At 36.4% G+C, this 18,189-nt stretch overlaps 1 protein-coding gene across 1 annotated transcript in view; it reads left to right on the forward strand.

Annotated features, from left to right (window-relative positions):
• Window positions 1-18,189, forward strand: part of LOC107712626 (CUB and sushi domain-containing protein 2-like) — a 290,171-nt gene that overhangs the window by 174,948 nt on the left and 97,034 nt on the right. Inside the window, exons 10-14 of the mRNA XM_016517947.1 lie at window positions 124-245; window positions 7,476-7,579; window positions 8,314-8,426; window positions 12,873-13,055; window positions 14,747-15,073. Coding sequence (XP_016373433.1) covers window positions 124-245; window positions 7,476-7,579; window positions 8,314-8,426; window positions 12,873-13,055; window positions 14,747-15,073 — 849 coding nt within the window. The remainder of the gene's footprint in view (window positions 1-123; window positions 246-7,475; window positions 7,580-8,313; window positions 8,427-12,872; window positions 13,056-14,746; window positions 15,074-18,189) is intronic.

Consider the following 18,189-nt stretch of genomic DNA (forward strand, 5'->3'; position numbering starts at 1 on the left):
TTCTCTTCCACCCCCCCCCCTCCCCAATACCTCAAATCTTTCATAGATGAGATGTTGTTTCACTCTCTGAAGAGTCAAACTGCATGATTCGCTCTTTAACATATTGTCTCTCTCTTCTTTCAGCTCCTATGTGTGGTGGTCAGCTCCGTGGCCCTAGTGGCATCATCACCTCCCCAAACTTTCCAGTACAATATGACAACAATGCTAACTGCACCTGGATCATCACAGCTTCGGACCCTTCCAAGGTAAATGCTTCTCTGCACGCTGCTGAAACATAGCTTCACACTTGAGTATCAGAACATGTCATTTGAAGTGAAACAATAATTAGGCCGAGGCAAAACCCATAGACGACTTTTGCCTTTTCTGTTCTGATTTAATGGGAATATCTGATTTAAATATGGTAAAATGCACATTACCATTCAAAAGATTGGGGTCAGTACATTTTTTGAAAGAAGACTCTTAAGCTTCCCAAGCCTGCATTTATTTGATCAAGTAATTCAGTAAAAACAGCGATATTGTGAAATATTACTATAATACTTTAACTCTTTTCTATTTTAATATTTTTAAAATGTAATTTACTTCTGTGATGGCAAAGCTGAATTTCAGCAGCATCATAACTCCAGTCTTCATTGTCACATGATCCTTCAGAAATCATTCTAATATACTGCTCTGGTGCTCAAGGAACATTTCTTATTATTATCAATGTTCTAGTGGCACTAGTATGCTATCACTGTTTACACACCTTTTTTTTTTTTTAAATCTATGACAGTGGTTCTCAATTCTTTTGACTCAAACTGTTGTCCAACATATTACTGGATATTTTAAATTAATTAACCATGATTCATGTGGCGATTCCAGAGGTTTTGAATTTCAAGTATCTGTATTAAAAAAAAAAAAAAGGCCTAATTTTAAGATGTATGTATTTGAATTGCATATACAATTTCCATCCATTTGGATTACACATTTTTAACATGAAAAAAATATATTTATAACCTTAATGTGATGCATATTTGTCAGTTGTTTTTAAATGAAGCAGAGAAGAAACTGGTAAGATTTCTGCACTCAAAAAAAAAAAATCATGGCATAGTTTATTATTAGCTGTTTGCATCTATTTGATTTTATTTAAATAGTTATATTTTAAAAATACATTTATTCAAATTGCTTAGAATCATCATAAATCTGTTAATTGTGAAAATAATTACATTTGTTCTGTTAAAATAACAAACAATAGGCCTATTCACTTACTTAAAATGTATGAGACTAAACAAAATTCATATATATATATATATATATATATATATATATATTTGTGTGCAAACCCTGATGCATGTTTTTCAGGATTCTTTGATTAATTTATTTGCAATGTTTTTTTTTAAATATTATAAGCATTTTTACTGTCAGTTTTGAACATTTTAATGTGTGCTTTCTGAATAAAAGTATTAATTTTAAAGTGTTAAAAAAAAAAATCTTACTGACCCCGAATAGTAGTGAATAATAGTACACATAGAGCTAATCGTATTGGAAACTGAAGGTATTTTCAAATTAGCCAGAATATTGAATAAACAAACACACAGGGAAAACTTTGTAAACTCTCTTAAGGAAATTTAAGGAGTCTTCTGTGGGCACAGTTTCCATGTGGGCCTGCTAATAACTGCAGATTGCAGGGAAAAGGATACACAGATATCGAGAGATGATGTGCAATATCCAGTTATCTACACACTCATAAAAAATGAAGCATTGATGGTTATATTAAAGGAGAATGGAAGATAAAAAATGCTACATTTCCGCAGCCACCACGGTAGAGACAAAAACTGTGGCGCTCTGTGTCATGACTTTGGCGTCGAGTTCAAGGCCATTTTCTTACTCGCTTGCCAGATTTTCTTTATCTATGTTCAAATAAATGGCTTTACAAATCTCTCCCCTCATCACCATGACTCAATTGGGAGAGAAGGGGAACGAGAGATGGAGGGCAAATGGAACGGGGTGAAGCGGCTCTATCAGTGCCCCCTGCTTTTTTTTCTGCCACCCAGTGCGCTATTTCATCCTGTGAGTAAAGGACAGTTCTGCTTCACACTGTCACGGCTGAAGAGCAGGGCACAGATGAAGATTGTGTGTGAACATTGCTGTTTTTGCTCTTTACAACCGTAATGACATTCTATTTTTGTTCTGACACAATAGTACCGGGGAAAGACGTGATGTTAGCTGTGAGACTGAGCCAGAACTGGGGCCGTATGAAATGTACCTGACAATGAGCTTTTGATTTCGCCGCAGCTGGTTTGCTGCCTGAGCCAAAGACTCTCCCAGTGTGGAGAGACCCCAGCAGCTGTTAAAGCCTTTAGCATCACAGTTAGCTAGAATTTGACATCATTTAGCGTTTGTTGATGCATAATGAATATTTAAAGGTGAAGTATTTATTTTTTGCTTTAAATTGTGGTGGAAGCAACTACTGTATATATCTAAGCGCTGGTTTGTTTGATGGAGTTGTCTGACATATCAGCTTCTGTGTCATTCAGTGGAGTTGGGTTGAGATGTGACCACATGCACTTAGCTGTTTAACAGAGGATTTAGCAGTTTGTCTGAACAATGTTAAATGCTATACGAATACTATGTTGCTATAAATAAGGTGACTGTAGGGAAACTGTTGTGATTCTTTACAGACACCAAACCTTCTTACCAAAACCTTTACTCATGTTTAGTTTTTTGGGTATTAGATGAATACATATTGACCAAGGGGATGTAGGAATGGTTTCACTTGGTGCTGAAATGATGTACTTGTGTACATATTCTATTGTTCAAAAGTTTGGGGCTGGTAAGATTTTGTTTTTGAAAGAAGTATCTTATGTGCACCAAAACGACATTTATTTGATCAAAAATAGTTAAAACGGTAATATTGTGAAATATTATTACAATTCAAAATAACTGTTTTCAATTTCAATATATTACAAAAAAACCTGATTTTTTTAGTCTTCTGTTTCACATGATCCTTGACAAATCATTCAAATATGCTGATTTGCTGCTCAATAAACATTTCTTATTATTACAAATGCTAAAAAGTTGCGCTGCTTATATTTTTGTGAAAACTGTGATGCATTTTTTTTAGGATTCTTAGATGAATAAGCATTTATTTAAAACTGAATTATTTTTTTAACATTATAAATGTATTTACTGTCACTTTAATCAATTGAATGCATCCTTGCTAAATAAAGTAATTATTATTAATTAATAATAATAATGAATTAATTAATATCTATAAAAAAAAAAAACACATCTTGCTCACTAGGGGTGCTCCGATCAGGATTTTTGAGGCCGATCACTGATCGCCGATCACAGAAAGCAGTATCTGCCGATACAGATCACCGATACCGATCTTTTTAAAGCCTTCTTTTTATCATTTATAACTATTTATAGTGATACTCCAATCAGGATTTTTAGACATTTATTCAGAGCCTGAATTTCATTTTTGAAAATGGGGGGAATTCCCATTCTTGGCTCCGCTACTGACCCGTGGCTGTTTACCACAAACACAACATTTATCCATTATTTTGATTTCAAATCCAAACATTGTCACTGAAAATGCTTTTTCAGCATTGAAATTATTATTATAATTTTTTTTTACACAGTACAGTAATACAATCTTTCACAGACATGTCTAAACACAATAAATATAAGCAACACATTATTCAAAACGTACCTCACCTTCAGCATTATAATTATTTCACCCGCTCCGGACAGAGACTGAGACGGTGCCGCCTCACACCAGACTTTTGATGGTAGTGACCGAGATATTCTTGTGTAGATATAAAATTATGTACAATTATGCATATACTAGGGATGCACCGATACCACTTTTTCCAGTACTCGCCCGATACCGATACTTTTATTTTTGGTACTTGCCGATACCGAGTGCTGATACCAATATTTTTATTGCATTTGTAAATTTAAAAAATATTGGGTACAGAAATAATGTTAGTTGGTTAACTTCATTTATGTAGCGAATCAGCTCATGGGGAAATATGAATAATTAATCATAACTAGTTATAATTAATTATAAATATTTAGATCCGCTGTAGATATTTACTTGACCTCTCAGGGTCAACTGTCTGTCAATTCTACATCCCTAGCACATACTGTTGCATAATTTGTATGGGCCTTTAAAACGTACATGTGGTTTAAACCACAGGCCCTGTCATTTTATTCCAAACATGTTAAAAATCTTATTTCTATCCCAAAATGTCGTTAAACACAATAAATAAGTTGACATATGGTGGACAAATGTAATAAACGACTGAAGTGCTTATATGAAGTGCAAGGGAAATTTAATGACATTTGGTTAACAGTGTGATATGTTTAATCAACTAAAACAAGTAACATACTGAAGTTCAGACGGAGCAGAGTCTGTAATGCCTCAGTACCAGATTCCCCGGAGCTACAGTTAAAGATGAACTTGCTACTCATAGATGTCCATTCTATTTACGTCAACAGTGGTGCCTAATGACGGGTGCTGGAAAATGGCTGAAATTGGAGCTAATGAATGAGAGAAAGAGATAGAACTCTGCAGGGAAGTCAGCATGTGGAACTGCACCGGCCTGAATCCCCCGCTCACAGACAAACATTAGCTCAGAGTCTAGACACTGCGTTTCTGCCTTAGATGGAGGATCCCCAGAAGGCATAATAATAGAGAATGAGTTGCTCATGGCTGATTGCTTTTGTTGTCCTCTTCTATTTTAATTATCAGCCCTTCTTTTATTCTGTGCGCTATCGTCATTCAGCGGACTGGTATTATCTGCTACTTCACTTCTGCAGGGACTTCTATTTTGACAAAAAGCCTCGTTCCTCTAACAAGTCCCGCTCCCTGCTATGTAGTCTTTGAGCATTATCGCTCTCAGCTGCGAAACCGCATTCACAATGGCTTTTGTCTGAGAGCATTGGGAGTGATTTATTACTATTTATTAATTAATTTATATATTCTGTGCTGTTATTTGGTTTGTCAATGTTAATTTCGTTAACGAAAACTATGACGAAAAATGTTTGTTGATGAGCTTTTTTCCCATGACTGAAACAAGACGATGACGAGATGACAAGGTTAATAAATGATAACTGTGAATTATTGTGAACTGCTGTACAAGCCTCTATGTGTGCTTTCATGTGTGCGGTTGCCAGATATCAAGAATTTAAATCCCCAAATCAGAGCTTGTCTGTTAAAAGGTTACATTTTCTGCTAGGTGTTTTGCTTATTTTTTGCAATCTAGTAACCATGCGCACACGCTCGCTCTTCATTGTGGAAGCGCTGATGATGATCTGAAAACACCGACAAACAAGTAAGCTGGAGTTTAGCGATCTCCGTGTGAGGTGTTCAGCTTAAATGAAAGTGTCATTCATATTGTTTGCAATTGTGGTTGCTGAATTTAATACACTTACTCAACCACTGTTGTTTTAATAGAGAAACATTAATGTCATTTGGAATTATTGAAATTATTAGGAATTTCACTGTATTCAAATTCAAATAATATTTTTTGTTTGTTTTACCAGTTTTCATTATATAGGCAGAGAGAGTGCATATGTTTTGATATTTATTTATATAATAAATAGACTATAATAAATTAGTACAATAGATGAGGTAAAATAAACCATGCGTGTGTGTCCACATTCTATTGATTTGTGCTTATTGATGAAAGTGCAATAAATTTATCAAATGACAACAATCATTACGGTTATAATTTTGAGCAAAAATAAATTTTATCAGTTTAACCATTATACAGCATGATGAAATATGACAAAAATTTAATTGACTTAAACTAGACTAAAATGCCCAGACATTTAGTCGACTAAAACTTGACTAAAACAAAAACAGGACGAGGTTGACTAAATATGTAATAACTAAAATGTACATTTGGCACATGACCAAGACTAAGAATAATTTAAAAGACTAAGAATAAATTAAAAATGTCTGACAAAATTAACACTTGTGCCAATATTTCCCTCCTTCTAACAGTCATAGTGGTTATTTTATTTTATTTTATATTTTTTATTTTATTTTCAGGCTCTCTCATATGTTCTGTGAATGAATTTCCGGTCACTGGGATATTGAAACTGTTAAAATATGCTCAAGAAAAATGCTGCACTCTTTTTACTTAGCTATAGGGGAGAAACAAATCTACATTTTAATAGTAATAATATTTACAATTGTATTTTACAAATGTAAAAAATTATTTGCAATACTTTTTCCTTCCACATTTAAAAACATGAAAAAAAATGCTGCTTTTAATAATTAATGTGTAATTTTTTAACCAAATAATTAATCTGCTTTTATATACTGTCAAATGATCAACACGTATGACAAATATTTGTATAAATACTTAAGTTTGCTCTTGCAATAATTTCATTTTACCTATCATGTAGAATATTTGCTTTTGCTTTTGTTTTGGGACAAAAAAAAATTCCTCAATCACAGGCAGCTGTATGCAATGTAATATAATCACATTATGATAATTATGCAAAGTTTGCTAGATTAAGAGACAGATCTTCATCCTCTATGCAATCATTTGATGACTAAACATTATCAAATCACTTTCTGTAATGCCTTATTTGTTCTCTGAGTTTTGTTGTGTGACTTTATATAAAGAAGGTCTTAGTGTGGCGTGATGGTCACGTTTCATGCTCTGTCTCAGAGTATTGACTTGTTGGGATCAGCCTTTGCATCATAATCACTCAGTGAGTCAACTGAGGGTCGCCCCGCCCAAAGTGCTGTCGCTCATCGTCATACACACCGCACAGGACACAGTGGGATTCACTCGAGGTGAGCGGGTGGATTGAGAAAAGAAAGGTTCAGAGGAGGTAAATGAGGATGAAATCGTGTTCACTGCCGGTGTGACCTAGAATGTGGCCAGTCCACCCATGCCACTCTTTGTTGCAGAGTGCGTTTACCATAGGACAGAATGCAATTTGCATTTATATAAGCTTTTTCATTAGGAGTTGGTCTCTGAGCACTCCAAAAACATTAAGAATTTGGTGAAAATGTGGCAGCCAATTTGAAAAGGGAGAATAGACAGCACTTTTTTGTTAATTTGTATTCATACTTTTTTCACAGTGTTTCTTTTTAGTGTTTATCAGCAATAAACCTTTATATTTAATTGTTCATCTTTCCATAACTCTTACTTTTCTCCTTTTGTATAAAAAATTCTGCAGACTTGTTTTCATCTTGGAGAAGAATGAGTAACATGCACCTTCGACTCAAAGGCATAAATTCTTTCGTCTACAACCGCAGAGAGAGTTTTTCTCCTCTTTTAGTATGTGCAATCTGAAAAGTACTGATATCAAAATATTATGAAATGTCTGGTGTTATAATTAGGTTACTCGTCCACAAGAATTTATTTATTTATTCAAACGAAGGGGGTTTTAAGAAAAAAATAAAGTACTGGTTCGCTGTTTTTCTAACCAAGTTCAGAAAGCTGACTCTGATTCTTCTCTGTGTGTAGGTGATCAAGCTGACTTTTGAGGAGTTTGACTTAGAGCGGGGCTACGATACTCTAACTGTGGGAGATGGAGCTGTAATCGGCGATCAGCGGACAGTCTTTCATGTGTGAGTACTTTTGTTCCTCTTTTGCTTTCTTCTCTGTCCTCTCTCAAACTCCTCCCAGGCTGTGTCTCCCACTCTTAAAATCTCCTCTCTGTGTGCATAAACCTCCTCCCCATCTTCTTTCATCTCTCAGCGTCCTCTCTTTCTTCAGCCCCTACGTTCTCTCCTCCTCTGCCGTTTCTTCCTTTAGCCCCCCTCTATTTCATCTCATTTCATCAGCCCTCTGAGCAGAAGTGTACTGCAGAAATACCCCAAGCTTTATTGTCAATCACTATGAGTCTCAATGTTAGAACAAGAACACTCCTGCTCCAAAACCACATCACACGTTGATGCCCCACAATGCAGATTTGCGCACCAGATGCTCCGGAAACGTTGCTGAGTGTGTTGTTATTAATTGTGCTGAAATTTATGGTCTTCATAAAGTTTTATCGATGCCGTTTATGTGCGCTCTCTAGCAGAGGTGTACAAGTGCTTGTGTTCCTTTTGAATGGCTGGTGTCCCTGGGCACATTCTCTCTGGTTACTCAGAGTCCCCTGATGGTCTAATGTGCTTAATTAGCAGGTCTCATAAGCCCTTATGGACCAATTCCGCAGGTCCCTGAAGGCTAGTGCCGGGGGAATGAAGGAACTCCCCATGTTCCCTGAGAGGTGCCAAATGATAGAGCGCATATTGAAAGTGAAGAATTACTGTTTTATTGTGATGTTTTATAGTGTTTGTCTGTCTTATTTTGATTTAAGGTTGTCTGGGACTACAACTCCAGATCTGGTGGTCAGTACCAGCCATCAGATGTGGCTCAATTTTAAAACGGATGACACAAGTGGCTCCCTGGGCTTTAAGGTTTCTTACGAAGGTAAGTAAAGGAAATTCTTTGCATTTGGGTTCAGAGCGAGCTTAAGGGATAGTTCACCCAAACATGAAAATTGTCATCCTACTTACCCTCAAGTTGTTCCAAACCTCTATGAGTTTCTTTCTTCTGTTGATCACAGAAGAAGATATTTTGACATTTAGTATAGAGAGAAAATAAATAAATAATACAAAATATATTTGTTTATATTTAACAACAACAACAAAACCACTATTACTACTACTACTACTAATAATAATAATAATAAATATTTATTTATTTATTTATTTTTATGTATTTGTGTCATACAACGTTTCCTATGTAAAAAAAATAAAATAAATGTGATAAAGAATGATTTAATGTGATATAGTATATCACATTCACATATCACATTTAATATAATGCAAAAAAAAAAGATTAACATTCCTACATTTGGTAATTATCATGTCATAGACTATTCTCAGTTGAAGACTCTTACCGTAGTTGTCATTGCATTGATATATCATGATATATCACTGAAATCAACAAATGCATTGCTCTTTTTCCCTCCTCTATTTCTGTATCACCATAACCACTTATGTCTCAGATGAATCAGATGACTGGCAATGAAAAGCCTTTGAATGCTTATTTATTCTTTGCTTAAATTATTCTTGATTGCATGTAATTTTCAGAGTGAAGCAGACATTTTATAATAAGGTCATTGGCAGACGTTCACATTGATGTTATACACATAGCTAGTCAAATCTCGCACCTTATGATTTCCTCTGAGCAAATTTCTCAATTTTCTTGTAGCTTCCTGCTATTTGCCTGCTATCTACTGAGTGTACAGGAACAGCCTCATTTTCTATTTCTCGCTTCACCATTATAAGTTTTGCACATGTGGTGAGGGTCATCAAAGCAGCCTGTGATTGTTTAACCTTGCTGGAATGAGGGCCATGGGGCAGGGAGGATATCATGCAAGAGTGGCTACTAATTTTCAGTTTTCAGAGTCTATGTCTGATTGGAAATGAAAACACCAGAGCTTTCATCCTGGCCCTCTTTCAGAATTGCACCGCACATGGGGGACTTTGGCACATTTCATAAATTACAAACCAATATTTGCTGTCAGATACACAATAAGCATCTAGGCCCTGAGTTTGTATGCATTTTATCCACTGCAAAAACATAAGAAGAAAGTGGAGCAGTGTACATACCCCCCAACATCATTGATATGACATGATATAGCGATAAATTAATTTAATTAATCAAAACTAATCACTTATATCAATATTTGCTGAGAAAATCCACCAAATAGAAAAGATCACTGTTGTATGTCCATTGTCTTTATATTGCCTATATGTACATTCCAATCCAAAATTGCTTACAATAACAGGGAGTTTTAGAGCCCTGCATTTCAGCCCGAGCACGACGGGGCCCGACTTATTTACACCCCTAGGGCCGGGCTTCGGGCCAATTTTCATGTCATAGCTCACACGCGAGCTAACTAAACTAAAAGAAATATAACTACTTTGCCATTAAAAACAAAGCTGAACTATTTTAATGTCTGCAACAGTAGGCTGTGTAATGGGGAGGTCGGACTCAGTCGTCCAGTCGGACTCAGGCCGAGAATTAAGCGGGGGCTTAAGCGTCCCGGGCGGGCTAGGGCCTAGATTTGAGGCCTGTGCAGGGCTTTAGGGAGTTTTCCTCATCTTCAATGCAACAGTCTGCAAAGAAGTTAGATGATGTCAAGATTTGCTGGTTAATCATACCACTTGTCAGCATGTTACATTGCTCTGAGGCTAATGGACGTCCGAGCATATTTGACGCTCCATTAAGAACAGGGCATCATAACTGATGACAAACACTCATCATAAAATTTTTTTTTTATTTACGATCTGATCTCAGCCATAAAAGAAAAAGAAAAAAAACACACAGAAAGCGGGCTTGCCAGGGGCATATCCCCTTCTGCTCTTTACTAGAGGATTCACATTTAAAATGTCGCTTTAAAATTATTATTTTCTCACTCATTTTTTGTTTTCCTACTCATCTTCTGCATTTATATAACTCATAACTGGAGCTCCAAAGCGAAGTTGAATGGTAGTGTGCTGAGGGAACTGTTCATGTCAATGTTTTCATAATATTTACTGTTGTCTTCCTGAAGTCAGTTAACCCTCTTTAATGCTTAATATACAGTAAAAAAAGCAATATTGTTAAATATTTTTACAATTTGTAAGAACCGATTTCTATTTGAATGTTTTTAAAAACTGTAATGTATTCCTGTGATGGCAAACCTAATTTCAGCAATCTTAAGTGTCACATGATCCTTCAGAAATCATTCTAATATGCTGATTTGGTGCTCAAGAAACATTATTATCAATGTTGAAAACAGATAGGCTGCTTAATATTTTATATGTGCACATGCAGATCTGTATCACTGCTGCTTCTGCTTGTGGAGCGCATTTTGAGGATTTTAACTGTTATACACACTGCAATATGGCTGAATACAGAAGAAGTGTAGCCTATTGCCGACCCCAGGTGCATGCTGGAGGTAAAAAATAATTCTTAACTCGTACGATGGGTAAAGATTAATGGATTTATTAGTACTTGTGCCTTCCTGTATAATTAGTAATCCTTCATTAGAAAATCAATGACTTCCATCTGTGTTCTCAGAGTTTAAAAGAAAAAATCTAAGTGACATGAATAAATCATAGGAAATTTGAAATGGGTAAATAACAAATGTCGCCCCTTATGAAAGTGCACATGTCGGCTCTCAGAGACAGTTTGTTTGTCACCAAGCCGAAGACAGCTGTAACAAAGTGTTAGCTGGGGCACTTAAGGAATCACGCATACATACACTCCCACAGGGATGACTTGCTGCGTAATATTTGTCAGCTCAGGAGAAATTTTCTCTCACAATCCTCTTGCCTTAACTGATTGATATGGTCAGAAGTAAACTCAAGATGTAAATCCCAAGATAAAGGATAGAGATTCAGTCCAGGTAGAGGCCTGTCACCTGTCCAGAACTGGAAAAATTTTGCCTTCTCTGGCAGTATGTGGAGGTTGGCATCAAGGCACATCTAAATGTTTATACATCATCTGATGTGTTTAAGTGACCTAGGCATTAGAGAAACACCTTTTTAAATCAAATATGTGTGTGTACACTATGCATTTTTATTCATGTTAGAGCATTATAACTTAGTAACATGCCAAGTCCAAACTCTATCAAGAGGTCAGTAGAATTAGTGAGATGTTTGGGCTAGCAAAATAAATAATTAAATGTTGCCATAGAAGAATATATGTATGTATGTATGTATGTATGTATATATGTATTTTTGTAAGTTCCACAAATACCAAAGTTTCTTCATGGAACCATAGATGCTAATAAATACGTTTTATTTTTAATAGTGTAAAGTATAGTACTGTTAGCTCCATTTAACTTATTGTACAATGTCTACATTACATCTGAATAATTCCATAGTTCTCTCATGACAACTCTCAGAGAGTTTAGCATGGTAATATACATGGCTATATTAATGTGTTTGGTCTTGACGGAGTAGATCTGCTATGCTGCTGCTGCTGCAGCAGAGCAAGTACAGACTTGCTACTGCCAATATATCCAGCTGCACATATAACATGTACAATAACCCCACATATAAAGCATACATGATAATATGCAGTAGCAGATCTATACAGGTGGAGCTGGGGAAGGTGGAGGGTTTCTGAAGCGCGCTGCAACTGCTACAGCAAGCACTAGCCAAGTATTTGAATGTTGAGCAGTAGGTTCATTGGCTGCTGATGCAACTAGAAGCACTCGCCATGTGAATAATGATGTGATTATATCAGACTGAGTTAGAACCTATCAGCCTGCACCATCTAGAGTTTCATGACAAAACTATGTATATAATCAGAACAGAAAATGTGAAAAAAGGTCTGTCTAGGTATCTCACTTTCTTCTTCACTGTAGCGCGCTCTCTCTCTATCTCTCTCAGTAGTGGCCTCTTTCTTTAGCTTTGGCCTTGTGATTCTAAATGAGCCCTGACATATTGAGACAGGTGAGGGTATAAGGGAACAGAGTGAAAAAAGACAATTCATTAGGAGAGCAAGCCATTCACAGATGCCATTGGGGCAGCAATGGAGGTAGTTTGCATGAATATGCTTTGCTGTCAGATGGAGTGAGTTGGAAAGACACAAAAGAGTATAAGGCTTATATACTATGTGTAGGTGTGTGTGATTATGGAAAAATCTTTTGATTCCAGCAGATGTGATATAGAAATGGTGACACAGATGATATATATATATATATATATATATCACTGTTTCCAAAAAAATATTAAGTAGCATAACTGTTTTTAACATTGATAATAAGAAATATTAATGTATTATTTAAAAATTTATTTGACCCTTCTTTACCATTAAAACCCCGATGGAAACAAATTTTTGCAAAAATGTCTCATGCTTATTTTTATTTTTCAGAAATTAACCAGGGTGGATGCGGAGACCCTGGAATCCCAGCCTATGGCAAGAGGGAAGGCACAGGCTTCCGACATGGAGACAAGCTATATTTTGAGTGCCTTCCAGCCTTTGAGCTGGTAGGAAAAAAGAACATTACCTGCCAGAAAAATAATCAGTGGTCAGCCAAGAAGCCAAGCTGTGTGTGTAAGTGACAGATCTTACCCAAAATGCATTACTTTCCACACCCACATGATCACACCTGGGAGGATATAGTGCACCATTATTATTGTCTTTAGCACAGTATGGCCCCACCGATACTTCCTCTCATCAGCTGAGCCATTAAATCATTAACTATAACTCAAGTTAAAGCCACAGCGACAGTTCATTTAACACATTTAGTTGCTTTATTTACTTTATCAGGGTCTTATAATGAAGTTGACAAATGTTAACTGAATTGAAAAACTGCGTATTTGAGAAGCAGGAAAATATAAAGAGACATATTTGTAAAAATGCAGTCAGTTGATTTTCTTGTTTGCTACCGCTAAGTAGAGAAAGGTTTTTGTGGCATTTAAATGTTTGAATTGAGTGTCATAACATACAATGTTTTTGGCAGTTAATGCTTGTCCAACTTGTTTTGATATTACTGTTCTTTCTCTATTATTTGGATTCATGTATACCGTCAATTTGCCCCAGACTATAGTCATTTTTCACTATAATGGCTACCATCCTATTACATCAGTGGAATTGCAATTGACTCACAACTTTGTTTTCTGCTATTTTATGACATTATTATTAGCTCAGACAGCAAAGTCATTCATATGAGGTGGAATCATAACGATTCGTCTTCAGTCCACCACTGAGCTCATTTTCATTCTCCCCATGGCTATTTAGTGATGCTTATTGCCCTCTCAGCTTTGTCCCAAATCCTGAAAATGAGTTAATGCCTGCGGATATTCCCCGCAGATAAACATTCTCTTCCTCTGCAGCATCTTCAGTCTGATTATCTTCTGCAATAGTTGAGATCATAGCGTACCTGTACACAGGGGCGTCATACACCTAATATTTTTATTCACTGTTATTTTAGCCACTCACTTGACTTGCTTTGAGGGATACATGATACATGTTTTTTTTTTTAGGGTAGGTCTGTTTATTTAATGTTTATTTACCATGGGGAGGGGATTCAAGTTCAGTCTTCCATTGGTCAGACCAACCGATAGTCCTGCCCCAAAGTCACGCCATTTGTTGAGCCAATGTCGCTGTGTCTGGTTCAACAAATTTATAAATGTTTTGATAGATAAATGTTTCTATAAAGCCACAGTGTTTACACTTTTCAGGGAATCAACTTAAGAATTGCTTCTGGTTGTCCTGGCACATAATTCTATGAGTATGTTATCATCAAATTTCCCAAGTCATCCTTAGGAGAAACTAGTAACAAAAAACGAGACATTAATTAAAAATAGAGGTTCTTTAATGGCATCTACGGTTCCATGAAGAACCAGCATCTATAGAACCTTCTGTTGCACAAAACAGAAGGGAAAAAGGGAAAAGGTTCTTTAGATCATTCATATGTCCTTCCCACTAAGAAAAAAAAATTGGTTATTTTAAGAACTATTGACTGAAAGGGCCTTTTCATAAAATGTCTATTGTCTAGGTCTGAGAGGTGTTATATGTTGCAGTTACAGATGCTACTATCACACTATGCACATCCTCCAAGCTGTAATTTTTCCTCTCCTGTCTTGCTGTATTGTTTAAGCAACAACAAATGACCTCCCTATGCATTGTGAATTGATTTTAGCTTCAGTGGCAGTTTTAATCTCGAGTTCGCTTCACAGTTTGACGCACGACGCCTCCTGTGTTTAACTGTTGCTTGTTTTATCTCTTTGTCCTTTTCTCAGTTTCGTGTTTCTTCAACTTCACAACTCCATCTGGAGTCCTGCTATCACCAAACTACCCTCAGGAGTACGGAAACAATATGCACTGCGTGTGGCTGATCATCGCCAAACCCGAGAGCCGCATCAACATGGCCTTTAACGACCTGAGCATGGAGAAACAGTTTGACTTCCTGTCCATTAAAGACGGCGGCAAGGCAGAGTCACCAATTCTGGGCACCTTTTCTGGAGATGTGCTGCCATCACCCATCACTACCAGCGGCCACGTGGCCAGGCTGGAGTTTCTGACTGATCATACGTACACAGAACGCGGCTTCAACATCACTTTCACAAGTACGTTTTAAAGACAGCTCTATATTCATGACTTTTTATTTTCTGTGGTAAAAATGAATGAAAAATTAATTCAAGTTATTTTGGGCAGACCTGTTCATACTTTTAAGTCTAACATCACATTGAAGTTAGAGACCAAAAAGTCAATGTATAATAGATAACAATAGCGTTCAGATGTTTTGTCAGTGGTAGCATGCACCAAATTTGAAAAGTTTCTGGGAGTTAAAAGAGCTCAGAAGTTTTCTTGTTATATGAGACAGATTAAGAAAGTTTTTATTTCCCCTTTGGAGAGAATTGTCTGTACAATTCACGACTGAATATCTGTCGTCCTTCAGTAATCACTATTTATGGGGCATAGCGTATGTCAGCAAAGTTGATAGATGCTTGAGTATCCATGTGAGGAAGAATAACAAGAGCCACAGATTTAATTCGAATTTATTTCCAAATACATATGTAATTAAATAAAGCCACAGTTAATTGAAGCTGTCTGGAGGTGATCCCATGTGGTTTGACTCCCCATGCGGTATGTTTTTGGGGGAGTGCGAGGGATGCTCCAATCATTCATGTTAATTAAAGACAAACTCCATCGAAGGGCTTGTTGGCATATGATGGTGATGGATTACATGCAAAATCGTTGGGTTTGAGACCCATTTTGAGTCGTCAAGTTTATTATGAGGAAGGAATTCATGTCCAGTGCGTGAGGGGAAACACAATAAGAGCTTTTAAAAAGGTTAGCTTTACATTGAAAGTGACTTACCACATATGTATTTGGAATAATCTTTTATCCAAAATTACACATTTTGATTTTTTTTGTTTTTTTTTGGTGTGCCTTGACCTTGGCACATTTTCTGTTGTACCAGGAATGAACAGATTTTCTGGAGAGATTTTATCTGCTGGTAATGCATCTTCTCTGAAGTCCTGTCGATGGGTACTGAGTAGCTCCAAGCTTCCCACTGAAGCAAGAAACTTAGGGAGGCACATAAATCAATATTTTGTTCTAACTAAAATGAATTAATGTAGTTATACAGCCGAAATGATGAGCCGAAAAGGCTACAGTTCAGTGGCCATATTGAAAACTCCCTCTTTAATTTATATGGGGCCTTGTAGAAGTTGTCCATTCATGAAAACAAACTGTATTTTCTTTCTTTTTTTATTAGCAAAGTGTAAGTAATAAATTTTTTTAGCAAAATGAAGTATATACAATGTATATTGGGGGCCAAACACAATGAAGAGATATATATTATTTTTGTTATACTATGGGATATCTACAACAGTAAAAGAACCAAAACCCCAGAAGACATTGAGCGAATAAATATAACAAACAATAGGGTAAAAAATGACAAACAATTTACATGTCTTCAACCTTTTTTATATACGGAAATCACACTTTCTTTCTCCCGTTCTCTCTCACAGACGCACACACAGTACAGACACGCACTCGCGCACACACTTTCTTGTTATATGAGACAGATTAAGAAAGTTTTTATTTCCCCTTTGGAGAGAATTGTCTGTACAATTCACGACTGAATATCTGTCGTCCTTCAGTAATCACTATTTATGGGGCATAGCGTATGTCAGCAAAGTTGATAGATGCTTGAGTATCCATGTGAGGAAGAATAACAAGAGCCACAGATTTAATTCGAATTTATTTCCAAATACATATGTAATTAAATAAAGCCACAGTTAATTGAAGCTGTCTGGAGGTGATCCCATGTGGTTTGACTCCCCATGCGGTATGTTTTTGGGGGAGTGCGAGGGATGCTCCAATCATTCATGTTAATTAAAGACAAACTCCATCGAAGGGCTTGTTGGCATATGATGGTGATGGATTACATGCAAAATCGTTGGGTTTGAGACCCATTTTGAGTCGTCAAGTTTATTATGAGGAAGGAATTCATGTCCAGTGCGTGAGGGGAAACACAATAAGAGCTTTTAAAAAGGTTAGCTTTACATTGAAAGTGACTTACCACATATGTATTTGGAATAATCTTTTATCCAAAATTACACATTTTGATTTTTTTTGTTTTTTTTTGGTGTGCCTTGACCTTGGCACATTTTCTGTTGTACCAGGAATGAACAGATTTTCTGGAGAGATTTTATCTGCTGGTAATGCATCTTCTCTGAAGTCCTGTCGATGGGTACTGAGTAGCTCCAAGCTTCCCACTGAAGCAAGAAACTTAGGGAGGCACATAAATCAATATTTTGTTCTAACTAAAATGAATTAATGTAGTTATACAGCCGAAATGATGAGCCGAAAAGGCTACAGTTCAGTGGCCATATTGAAAACTCCCTCTTTAATTTATATGGGGCCTTGTAGAAGTTGTCCATTCATGAAAACAAACTGTATTTTCTTTCTTTTTTTATTAGCAAAGTGTAAGTAATAAATTTTTTTAGCAAAATGAAGTATATACAATGTATATTGGGGGCCAAACACAATGAAGAGATATATATTATTTTTGTTATACTATGGGATATCTACAACAGTAAAAGAACCAAATCCCAAAAGACATTGAGCAAATAAATATAACAAACAATAGGGTAAAAATGAAAAACAATTTCCATGTCTTCAACCTTTTTTATGTATGGAGATCACGCTATCTTTCTCCCGCTCTCTCTCACAGATGCACACACAGTACAGACACGCACTCGCGCACACACGTGGACAGAAACTTGTCATCAGCGCTGCCCTGTGAATTTATCAATAAAATAGTTTCGCAGCTGAAAAGCTACATGACATTTCTCAGTAGCGAGGTTCTTGAAGCAGTTCAACTTAAAGATTCACTATTAGTAGACGCTGCTGCTGAATACTGCTGAGAGACGCAGAGACGCAGGTATTCACACACGCTTAATCTCTCTCTCCCTCTCTCTCTTTCACTCTCTCTCTCTAATAACTGCGTTAGACTGCATTAATAACTGCGTTAGCCTGCATATCAATGGCTCAAGCATCTGTTATTAGCTCTAAAATGACGTTTTGGAATTTGGTTTGGGATGAGGTGCTTAAAAAATAGTTAAACACATTTCAGGACGGAAACATGTAAAATATCTTGAAAAAACATAATCTGAACAATGTCTTGATGTGTGGTTGTGACTCCAGGCCGTTAAAATTATTAGAGAAATAA

Source organism: Sinocyclocheilus rhinocerous, unplaced genomic scaffold (assembly GCF_001515625.1).
Source record: "Sinocyclocheilus rhinocerous isolate Xijiao unplaced genomic scaffold, SAMN03320098_v1.1 scaffold538, whole genome shotgun sequence".
Taxonomy (NCBI): Eukaryota; Metazoa; Chordata; class Actinopteri; order Cypriniformes; family Cyprinidae; genus Sinocyclocheilus; species Sinocyclocheilus rhinocerous.